Source organism: Bos taurus, chromosome 11, assembly GCF_002263795.3.
Source record: "Bos taurus isolate L1 Dominette 01449 registration number 42190680 breed Hereford chromosome 11, ARS-UCD2.0, whole genome shotgun sequence".
Lineage (NCBI taxonomy): Eukaryota > Metazoa > Chordata > Mammalia > Artiodactyla > Bovidae > Bos > Bos taurus.
Window position 1 is genome coordinate 14335617 of NC_037338.1, and position 12405 is coordinate 14348021.

General features: G+C 41.7%; 1 protein-coding gene across 4 annotated transcripts in view; it reads right to left on the minus strand.

The window, feature by feature from the left end:
- The window catches only part of SRD5A2 (steroid 5 alpha-reductase 2), a 48403-nt gene that overhangs the window by 13163 nt on the left and 22835 nt on the right, over positions 1-12405 (minus strand). For all 4 annotated transcript variants that reach the window (XM_059891302.1, XM_024998787.2, XM_059891301.1 and 1 more), the window contains exon 2: positions 4636-4799. In XM_059891302.1, coding sequence (XP_059747285.1) covers positions 4636-4799 — 164 coding nt within the window. The remainder of the gene's footprint in view (positions 1-4635; positions 4800-12405) is intronic.

A 12405-nucleotide genomic window follows, 5' to 3' on the forward strand; every position in this document is an offset into this window, starting at 1 on the left:
AGGGTGACAATATACATACTTCTTTGCTGATTTGGAACCAGTCTGCTGTTCCATGTCCAGTTCTAACTGTTGCTTCTTGACCTGCATACAGATTTCTCAGGAGGCAGGTAAGGTGGTCTGGTGTTCCCATCTTTTGAAGAATTTTCCACAGTTTGTTGTAATCCACACAGTCAAAGGCTTTGGCATAATCAATAAAGCAGATGTTCTTCTGGAACTCTCTTGCTTTTTCAATGATCCAACGGATGTTGGCAATTTGATCTCTGGTTCCTCTGCCATTTCTAAATCCAGCTTGAACACCTGGAAGTTCACGGTTCACCTACTGTTGAAGCCTGGCTTGGAGAATTTTGAACATTACTTTGCTAGCGTGTGACATGAGTGCAATTGTGTGGTAGTTTGAACACTCTTTGGCATTGCCTTTCTTTGGGATTGGAATGAAAACTGACCTTTTCCAGTCCTGTGGCCACTGCTGAGTTTTCCAAATTTGCTGACATATTCAGTGAAGCACTTTCACAGCATCATCTTTTAGGATTTAAAATAGCTCAACTGGAATTCCATCACCTCCACTAGCTTTGTTCATAGTGATGCTTCCTAAGGCCCACTTGACTTCGCATTCCAGAATATCTGGCTCTAGGTGAGTGATCCCACCATCGTGGTTATCTGGGTCATGAAGATCTTTTTTGTATAGTTCTTCTGTGTATTCTTGCCACCTCTTCTTAATATCTTCTGCTTCTGTTAGGTCCATACCATTTCTGTCCTTTATTGTGCCCATCTTTTCATGAAATATCCCCTTAGTATATTTAATTTTCTTGAACAGATCTCTGGTCTTTCCCATTCTATTGTTTTCCTCTATTTCTTTGCAGTGATCACTGAGGAAGGCTTTCTTATCTCTCCTTGCTATTCTTTGGAATTCTACATTCAGATGGGTATATCTTTCCTTTTCTCCTTTGCCTTTAGCTTCTTTTCTTTTCTCAGCTATTTGTAAGGCCTCCTCAGACAACCATTTTGCCTTCTTGCATTTCTTTTTCTTGGGAATGGTCTTGATCCCTGCCTCTTGTACAATGTCACAAACCTCCATCCATAGTTCTTCAGGCAGTCTATCAGACCTAATCCCTTGAATCTATCTGTCACATCCACTGTATAATAAGGTTATGCCTGAATGATCTAGTGGTTTTCCCTACTTTCTTCAATTTAAGTCTGAATTTTTCAGTAAGGAGTTCATGATCTGAGCCACAGTCAGCTCCAGGTCTTGTTTTGCTGACTGTATAGAGCTTCTCCATCTTTGGCTGCAAAGAATATAATCAATCTGATGTTGGCATTGACCATCTGGTGATGTTCACATGTAGAGTTTGCTCTTATGCTGTTGGAAGAGGATGTTTGCTATGACCAGTGCGTTCAGTTGCAAAACTCTGTTAGCCTTTGCCCTGCTTCATTTTGTAGTCCAAGGCCAAATTTGCCTATTACTCCAGGTATTTTTTGACTTCCTACTTTTGCATTCCAGTCCCCTATGATGAAAAGGATACTTTTTGGGTGTTAGTTCTAGAAGATCTTGTAGGTCTTCATAGAACCATTCAACTTCAACTTCTTCAGCATTGCTTGTTGGGGCATAGACTTGGATTACTGTGATATTGAATGGTTTGCCTTGGAAACAGAGACATTCTGTTATTTTGAGATTGTATCCAAGAACTGCATTTTGGGCTCTTTTGTCGACTATGATGGCTAGTCCATTTCTTCTAAGGGATTCTTCACAATAGTAGATATAATGGTCAACTGAGTTAAATTCACCCATTCCAGTCCATTTTAGTTCACTGATTCCTAAAATGTCGACGTTCACTCTTGCCATCTCCTGTTTAACCACTTCCAATATACCTTGATTCATAGACGTAACATTCCAGGTTCCTATGCAATATTGTTCTTTACAGCATCGGACTTTATTTCCCAACACCAGTCACATCCATAACTGGGCTTTTTTTTTTTTTTTTCACTTTGGCTCCATCTCTTCATTCTTTCTGAAGTTATTTCTCCACTCTTCTCCAGTAGCATATTGGGCACCTACCAACTTCGGGAGTTCATCTTTCAGTGTCCTATCTTTTTACCTTTTTCATACTGTTCATGGAGTTCTCAAGGCAAGAATACTGAAGTGGTTTCACATTCCCTTCTCCAGTGGGCCACATTTTGTCAGAACTCTCCACCATGACCCATCCATCTTGGGTGACCTTGTAGGGCATGGCTCATAGTTTCATTGAGTTAGACAGGGCTGTTGTCCATCTGATCAGTTTGACTAGTTTTCTGTGATATTGGTCTTCATTCTGACTGCCCTCTAATCGATAAGGATAAGAGACTTATGGAAGCTTCCTGATGGGAGAGACTGACTGTGGGGGAAACTGGGTCTCATTCTGATGGGCAGGGCCATGCTCAGTAAATGTTTAATCCAATTTTCCGTTGATGGGTGGGACTCTGTTCCCTACCTGTTGTTTGACCTGAGACCAAACCATGGTGGAGGTAATGGAGATAATGGTGATCTCCTTCAAAAGGTCCCATGCAAGCACTGCCACACTCAGTGCCCCTGATGCTGCAGCAGGCCACCGCTGACCCACATCTCTGCTGGAGATTCCTGGACACTCATGGGCAAGTCTGGGTCAGTCTCTTGTGGGGTCACTGCTCCTTTCTCCTGGGTCCTGGTGCACACAACGTTTTGTTTGTGCCCTACAAGAGTCTGTTTCCCCAGTCCTGTGGAAGTTCTGGAGGCTCTATGGTGGGGTTAATGGCGACCTCCTCCAAGAGGGCTTATGCCACACCCAAGTCTGCTGGCACCCAGAGCACCTGCCCCTGCAGCAGGCCACTGCTGACCCATACCTGCCTTTCAAAACCCTGAAAGGCAAGTCTGGCTCGGTCTCTGTGTGGTGTCCTGGTGCACACAAGGTTTTGTTTGAGCCCTCCAAGCATCTCTGGTGGCATGGGGTTTGATTCTAAACGTGATTTCACCCCTCCTACCATCTTACTGGGGCTTCTCCTTTGCCCTTGGACGTGGGGTATCTTTTTTTGGTGGGATCCGACATTCTCCTGTCCATGGTTGTTCAGCCACGAGTTTTAATTTTAGAGTTCTCATAGGAGAAGATGAGTGCATGTCCTTCTACTCTGCCATCTTGAATAAACTCCTCAAAGACTGGACAGTGGTCCCTCAAATGTCCCCCTTTCTAGATAAGACTAGCTTATTTCCTCATGGTGGCATTTAACTTATTTCTTTATTCTCTATATTTCCTATAAATTGGCATAAATCTTTTTCCTGTGTGGTTATGGTACCAGTTTAATATACAGTTAGGTACATTTATTTATTTGTTCTCAATGTTGAGGAACTTTATGTGGATTTTTAATTAAGTTATGAAGTTTCATGATTTAAAGGACAAAGCTATCTTAAAAGAAGATTTCTGCCCACCATCCCATTTTCTTTACTCTAAACCCTAGAGATACTCTTTTTAAAAAATAGTTTCTTTTTTTTTTTATCAATCCAATATTTCCTCTTCCACTTTTAAATACGCACAGTGTCCTATTTCTACACAAAAAGCAGCATGGTGTATACACTATGCACACTTTATTTTTACTTAACCATGTGTTCTAGAGATGTCTTCACATGAAAAAGAGACATTCTTTGCTTTTGTTTTGCTTTGGTTGTTTTTATGAGGCTTCAGAATATTCCACTGTGTGTATGTACCAGTATTCATGCAACTAATACTCTGGCTATTTGAGTGTTCAAATGTTCGTCCTGACTGCTGTGTGAAGAAGGGGCTACTGAAGGCCAGGACTTGAAGTAGGAAGGTTAACTTAAAGGTCACTGTGGCAGTCCAGGCAAGAGGTCATCCTGGTTCAGACCAGAATGAAGTTAGTGTGGTTATGGAGAACTGAGCTCAGTTGGCACATGTTTTAGAACTAGAGGGAGCTATTCTAAGCTGATGGAGAGAAGATGTGTAATGTAAAGAGAGGGACTAAGGATAATCTCTGCCTTTTTTCCTTTGAGCAAGAATAATGCACAGTTGAACCTTTACTTTATTTAAAAAAAAATTTAATTCCTTTTGCAGATAATGAAAAATATTCAAAGATCATTGTTTTCTACTATTTTAGATAGGTGGTCAAGAAGTCTCAATGAGGAGATGTGAACTGACAGAGACCTAAATAAAAGGAAAGACCAGCTCCCCGAGTATATAGGGGTTGAGCATTCCAGACAGAGGGTGTAGTCTATACAGCAGCGCTGAGACAGGACAAACCTGACCATTTCAGGTCCAGCAGGAAGGCCACTGAGGCTGCAGGACAGTAAACAAGACGGATGGAGACAGGAAGCGAAGTCAGGACAGGACCAAGAACATTTGGGTTTCGCAGGCAGTGGTAAGGAATTTGTATTTTATCTTGAGAGTAACAGAAATGCGTTGGAGGATTTTGAGATGGGGCATACCATAGTGTTTTTAAAAGATCTCTCTGGCTGCTATACAGAGAAAAGACCAGTGTGGAGATGGTCATGGTAGGGGAATGGGAATGGAATCCTTGAGTTTTTATTATAATAGGGTGGGGAGAGGTGATGGCGATATAGCCTGTAGAAAGAGGCGTTAACTAGGGTGTGGGTTAGAAGCAGTCAGGTTTACTTACCCAGGCTAAACCGTATGTCTGTGTACCACTCAGCAGGGTATTCAGCACAGTAAACCAGATAGTAGCCTTGGAGGAGTCCATTTCCCATGCAGAAGACAAAGCCTCTGAAAAGGAATACAACTGGAAACGGCCTCCCTCTAGTGAGCAGTGAATAAACAAATGTCCTGGGGTATATGGGGGAGAAAGGTCAGGATCCATTGTTAAAAAAATATCAAGTAATGAGATGAAACAACAGGCAATCGCATTAAACCCATTTTTAAAAGCCATTTCCCTTAAATGTATGCAATGAGAGACATTATTATTAATATCTAGTTCTGTGTGTGTTAGTAGCTCAGACGTGTCCAACTTTTTGTGATCGCATAGACTGTAGCTCACGAGGCTCCTCAGTCCATGGATTTCTCCAGGCAAGAATACTGGACTGGTTGCCATTCTCTTTTCCAAGGGATCTTCCCAACTAGGGATGGAACCCAGGTCTTGCACACTGCAGGCAGATTCTTTACCATGTAAGCCACCAGGACTTGTAATAGCTGGTTCTAGAGCAATCATCTATGCTATGATTTGTCTTGTTTCATTAAAATTCATAGTAGCCATCATTACAACAGCTTTGAAAGGCAAATTTCATCCTTATAAATTAATAAATTCAATCCTGTAAACCCAGGACTGGAAATCATCTTTGTATAGATCTGGAAGTGAAATCCAGATTGTATTGGAGGAGGATAGAGCCAGGCTTATCCCATGCAGCAGTGCAATGGAATTTTTATAGCAGCCATACAATCATATGTCTTTCCATATGTCTTTCTAGTATGATTTAACTCCTGGTATTATAGCATTCCCCAGAAAGTGATTATATTCTTTGCAGCCAAAGATGGAGAAGCTCTATACAGTCAACAAAAACAAGACCAGGAGCTGACTGTGGCTCAGATCATGAACTCCTTATTACCAAATTCAGACTTAAATTGAAGTACGGAAAACCACTAGACCATTCAGGTATGACCTAAATCAAATCCCTTATGATTATACAGTGGATGTGAGAAATAGATTTAAAGGCCTAGATCTGATAGATAGAGTGCCTGATGAACTACGGAATGAGGTTCATGACATTGTACAGGAGACAGGGATCAAGACCATCCCCATGGAAAAGAAATGCGAAAAAAGCAAAACGGCTGTCTGGAGAGGCCTTACAAATAGCTGTGAAAAGAAGAGAAGCGAAAAGCAAAGGAGAAAAGGAAAGATATAAGCATCTGAATGCAGAGTTCCAAAGAATAGCAAGAAGAGACAAGAAAGCCTTCCTCAGTGATCAATGCAAAGAAATAGAGGAAAACAACAGAATGGGAAAGACTAGAGATCTCTTCAAGAAAATTAGAGATACCAAGGGGACATTTCTTGCAAAGATGAGCTCGATAAAGGACAGAAATGGTATGGACCTAACAGAGCAGAAGATATTAAGAAGAGGTGGCAAGAATACACAGAAGAACTGTACAAAAAAGATCTTCATGACCCAGATAATCACGATGGTGTGATCACTCACCTAGAGCCAGACATCCTGGAATGTGAAGTCAAGTGGGCCTTAGAAAGCATCACTACAAACAAAGCTAGTGGAGGTGATGGAATTCCAGTGGAGCTATTTCAACTCCTGAAAGATGATGCTGTGAAAGTGGTTCACTCAATATGCCAGCAAATTTGGAAAACTCAGCAGTGGCCACAGGACTGGAAAAGGTCAGTTTTCATTCCAATCCCAAAGAAAGGCAATGCCAAAGAATGCTCAAACTACCACACAATTGCACTCATCTCAAGTGCTAGTAAAGTAATGCTCAAAATTCTCCAAGCCAGGCTTCAGCAATACGTGAACTGTGAACTTCCTGATGTTCAAGCTGGTTTTAGAAAAGGCAGAGGAACCAGAGATCAAATTGCCAACATCCGCTGGATCATGGAAAAAGCAAGAGAGTTCCAGAAAAACACCTATTTCTGCTTTATTGACTATGCCAAAGCCTTTGACTGTGTGGATCACAATAAACTGTGGAAAATTCTCAAAGAGATGGGAATACCAGATCACCTGACCTGCCTCTTGAGAAATTTGTATGCAGGTCAAGAAGCAAAAGTTAGAACTGGACATGGAACAACAGACTGGTTCCAAATAGGAAAAGGAGTACGTCAAGGCTGTATATTGTCACCCTGCTTATTTAACTTATATGCAGAGTACATCATGAGAAACGCTGGACTGGAAGAAACACAAGCTGGAATCAAGATTGCCGGGAGAAATATCAATAACCTCAGATATGCAGATGACACCACCCTTATGGCAGAAAGTGAAGAGGAACTCAAAAGCCTCTTGATGAAAGTGAAAGAGGAGAGTGAAAAAGTTGGCTTAAAGCTCAACATTCAGAAAACAAAGATCATGGCATCTGGTCCCATCACTTCATGGGAAATAGATGGGGAAACAGTAGAAACAATGTCAGACTTTATTTTTGGGAGTTCCAAAATCACTGCAGATGGTGATTGCAGCCATGAAATGAAAAGATGCTTACTCCTTGGAAGAAAAGTTATGACCAACCTAGATAGCATATTACACAGCAGAGACATTACTTTGCCAACAAAGGTGCGTCTAGTCAAGGCTATGGTTTTTCCGGTAGTCATGTATGGATGTGAGAGTTGGACTGTGAAGAAGGCTGAGAGCCGAAGAATTGATGCTTTTGAACTGTGGTGTTGGAGAAGACTCTTGAGAGTCCCTTGGACTGCAAGGAGATCCAACCAGTCCATTCTGAAGCAGATCAGCCCTGGGATTTCTTTAGAGGGAATGATGCTGAAGCTGAAACTCCAGAACTTTGGCCACCTCATGCGAAGAGTTGATTCATTGGAAAAGACTCTGATGCTGGGAGGGATTGAGGGCAGGAGGAGAAGGGGACAACAGAGGATGAGATGGCTGGATGGTATCACTGACTCGATGGACGTGAGTCTGAGTGAACTCTGGGAGTTGGTGATGGACAGGGAGGCCTGGAGTGCTACGATTCATGGGGTCGTGAAGAGTCGGACACGACTGAGCATCTGACCTGAACTGAACTGAACTGAGTATGATTTAACTCCTGGTATTATAGCATTCCCCAGAAAGTGGGCTGCAGATCCCCTTGAAAAAAATAAATAAGAGTTCCTCTAAATGCTAGGAACTGTGAATATAAGGGAATCCAGGAGGACATTAAAAAATAAAAATAACTTCAAAATAAGAATTTGCCCAAGATATAATGCTAAATGGCAAACATCAAACTACATCATGCTTTTTATTTTTCTCCCTTGATGGTGCAATATAACCATCATACAAGAAAGTCTGTAAACCTATATTAATAGATCAATGAATTACTATCAAATATATACCCATAAAGTCATTAACCAAGACTTGACTTAACCAAGTCAAGAAATGGAACATGGCCATCCCCCAGAAGCCTCCTATAGGTCCTTCCTGTTAGCAGTACCACCATCACACAAGAGGTAACCACCACCCTGATTCCTGTAATAATCATGTCCTTTTGCTTCTTTACAATTTTGCCTCATTTGCATGCACCCCTAAAAATATAGTTTGCTCACATTTAATTCCATATGAAAGGAAACATATCATTACATTTCTAAGACTCAAGCATGTCATTATGTGTAGCTATAGTTCATTAATTTTCATTGTTGTATATTATTGTCACATGTGAATATATCACATGTGCTTATCTATTTTACTTTGATGCATATGTGGGTTGCTTGCATAGTGTTTTATGTATTCAAAGATTATTTTCCCATTATTTTAATGATTTTTCATTTTATGTTTAAACCTTTGGAATTTATTTTGTTGCAAGAAGTTAAATAAGAATCAAATGTAATTCTTTTCCTCTAATGCTAGTGAATATACTAAATATCTCTTTCTCACTGACACACGTTGCCATTGGTTGTGACACACATTGCCATTGGTTGTTATTGTTGTTCAGTCGCTAAATTGTGTCTGACTCTTTGTGACCCAATAGACTGCAGCACAACAGGCTTGCCTGTCCTTCACTATCTCCAAGATTTTGCAAAACTCATGTCCATTCTGTCGATGATACCATCCAACCATCTCATCCTCTGTCACCCCCATCTCCTCACGCTCTCCATCTTTCCTAGCATCAAGGTCTTTTCCAGTGAGTCAATTCTTTGCATCAGGTGACCAAAGTACTGCAGTTTCAGCTTCAGCATTAGTCCTTCCAATGAATATTCAGGGTTGATTTCCTTTAGGATTGACTGGTTTGATATCCTTCTTGTCCAAGGGACTTTCAGGAGTCTTCTCCAGCACAACAGTTCAAAAGCATCAATTCTTTAGTGCTCAGCTTTCTTTATGACCCAGCACGCACATCCGAACATGACTACTGGAAAAACCGTAGCTTTGACTATTATGGACTTTTATCAGCAAGGTGATATCTCTTCTTTTTATTATGCTGTCAAGGTTTGTCATAACTTTTCTTCCAAGGAACAAGCATCTTTTAATTTCATGGCTGCAGTCACTGTTTGCTGTGATTTTGGAGCTTAAGAAAATATATTCTGCCTCTGTTCCCATTTTCCCCATCTATCTGCCATGAAGTGATGTCCCATCACTGGGGAAACAGTGTCAGACTTTATTTTTCTGGGCTCCAAAATCACTGTAGATGGTGACTGCTGCCATGAAATTAAAAGACGCTTACTCCTTGGAAGGAAAGTTATGACCAACCTAGACAGCATATTAAAAAGCAGACATTACTTTGCCAACAAAAGTCGCTTTAGTCAAAGCTATCGTTTTTCCAGTAGTCGTGTATGAATGTGAGAGTTGGATTATAAAGAAAGCTGAACACCAAAGAATTGATGATTTTGAATTGTGGTGTTGGAGAAGACTCTTGAGAGTCCTTTGGACTACAAGGAGATCCAACCAGTCCATCCTAAAGGAAATCAGTCCTGAGTGTTCACTGGAAGGACTGATGCTGAAGCTGAAACGCCAACATTTTGGCCACCTGATGCGAAGAGCTGACTCACTGGAAAAGACCCTGATGCTGGGAAAGATTGAGGGCAGGAGGAGAAGGAGATTACAGAGGATGAGATGGTTGGATGGCATCACCGACTCAATGGACATGAGTTTGAGTGAACTCTGGGAGTTGGTGATGGACAGGGTGGCCTGGCGTGCTGCAGTGCATGGGGTCACAAAGAGTCAGACACTACTGAGCGACTGAACTGAATTGAACTGAACTGATGGGACTGGATGCCATGATCTTAGTTTTCTGAATGCTGAGTTTTAATTCAGCTTTTTCACTCCCCTCTTCTATCCTCAAGAGGCTCTTTAGTTCCTCTTTGCTTCCTGCCATTAGGGTAATATCATCTGCATATCTGAGGTTACTGATATTTCTCCTGGTAATCTTGATTCCAACTTGTGATTCATCTAGCCTGGTATTTCACATGCTGTACTCTACATAGAAGTTTAATAAACAGGGTGACAATATACAGACTTGATGTACTCCTTTCCCAATTTGGAATCAGTCCATTGTTCCATGTCCAGTTCTAACTGTTGCTTCTTGACCTGCATACAGATTTCTCAGGAGGCAGGTAAGGTGGTCTGGTGTTCCCATCTCTTGAAGAATTTTCCACAGTTTGTTGTGATCCACACAGTAAAAGGCTTTAGTGTAGTCAATAAAGCAGAAATAGATGTTTTATGAAATTCTCTTGATTTCTCTATGACCCCACAGATGTTGGCAATTTGATCTCTGGTTCCTCTGACTTTTCTAAATCCAGCTTAAACATCTGGAAGTTCTCAATTCACATACTGTTGAAGCCTGGCTTGAAGAATTTTGAGCATTACTTTGCTAGCATGTGAAATGAGTACAATTGTGTGGTAGTTTGAACATTCTTTGGCATTGTCTTTCTTTGAGATTGGAATGAAAACCAACCTCTTCCAGTCCTGTGGCCACTGCTGAGTTTTCCAAATTTTTTGGCATATTGAGTGCAGCACTTTAAGAGAATCATCTTTTAGGCTTTGAAATAGCTCAACTGGAATTCCATCACCTCCACTAGCTTTGTTCGTAGTGATGCTTTCTAAGGCCCACTTGACTTCACATTCCAGGATGTCTGGCTCTAAGTGAGTGACCACGACGTCATGGTTACTTGGGTCATTAAGACCTTTTTCATACTATTCTTCTGTGTATTCTTACCACCTTTTCTTAATATCTTCTGCTTCTGTTAGGTCCATACCATTTCTGTCCTGTATTGAGCCCATCTTTGCATGAAATATTCCCTTGGTCTCTAGTTTTCTTGAAGGGATCGCTGGTCTTTCCCATTCTATTGTTTTGCTCTATTTATTTGCTTTGTTCACTTAAGAAGGCTTTCTTTTCTCTCCTTGCTCTTTTCTGGAACACTGCATCCAGTTGGGTATATCTTTCCCTTTCTCCTTTGCCTTTCACTTCTCTTCTTTTCTCAGGTATTTGTAAGGCTTCATCAGACTACAATTTTGCCTTCTTGCATTTCTTTTCCTTTGAGATGATTTTGGTCACCACCTCCTGTACAATGTTAACTTTTTTCCTAATGCTAGTAAATATACTAAATATCTCTTTCTCATGGACACATACTGCCATTGGTACTATACACGAATTTATCATACACATTGGTCCCTCTTCTAGACTCATGTTTCTGTTCCATTGATTTATCTATAGCCAGTACTACACTCGGAGAAGGCAATGGCACCCCACTCCAGTACTCTTGCCTGGAAAATCCCATGGACAGAGGAGCCTGGTGGGCTGCAGTCCATGGGGTTGCTGGGGGTCGGACACCACTGAGTGACTTCACTTTCACTTTTCACTTTCATGCATTGGAGAAGGAGATGGCAACCCACTCCAGTGTTCTTGCCTGGAGAATCCCAGGGACGGGGGAGCCTGGTGGGCTGCTGTCTATGGGATCGCACAGAGTCGGAAACGACTGAAGCGACTCAGCAGCAGCAGCAGCAGCAGCAGCAGTACTACACTTTTAATAATTGTACTTTTAAAATTTGTCTTGGACTTCCCTTGTGGTTTTGTGGTTAAGAATCCACCTGCCAATGCAGGGGAAAGTGAAAGTCAAAGTGTTAGTTCCTCCGTCAAGTCCAACTCTTTGTGATCCCACGGACAATATGGACAGTAGCCCACCAGGCTCCTCTGTCCATGGAATTCTCCAGGCAAGAACACTGGAGTGGGTAGCCATTCCCTTCTCCAGCAGATCTTCCCAACTCAAGGATGGAACCTGGGTCTTCTGCATTGCAGGCAGATTCTTTACCATCTGAGGCACCAGGAAAGCCCATCAATTCAGGGGACACAGGTTCAATCCTTGGTCTGAGAAGATCCCACACATGCCAAAGAGCAACTAAGCCTGTGTGCCACAATTACTGAAGCCCATGCACCTAGAGCCCATGCTCCATGACAAGACAAGCCACCACAATGAGAAGGGCACACACCACAACGAAGAGTAGCCCCTGCTGGCTGCAAGTAGAGAAAGCCTGTATGCAGCAGCAAAGACCCAGTGTGGCCACAAATACATAAATAAATAAATCTTTTTTAAAACAAAATATGTTTTAATACTAGCTGGGGCTACACACTCCCAAATGTTAGAAATACTGTTGACCTTTGAACAATGGGGGTGGGAACTGCCTGGGTCAACTCACCTACAAATTTTTTTCACTAGAAATACTACAGTACCACACTATGTAAAGTTGGTTGAATTCATGGATGCAGTACCTCAGATAAGGAGGAAGGGCATGTACTGGGGAACTGTGGA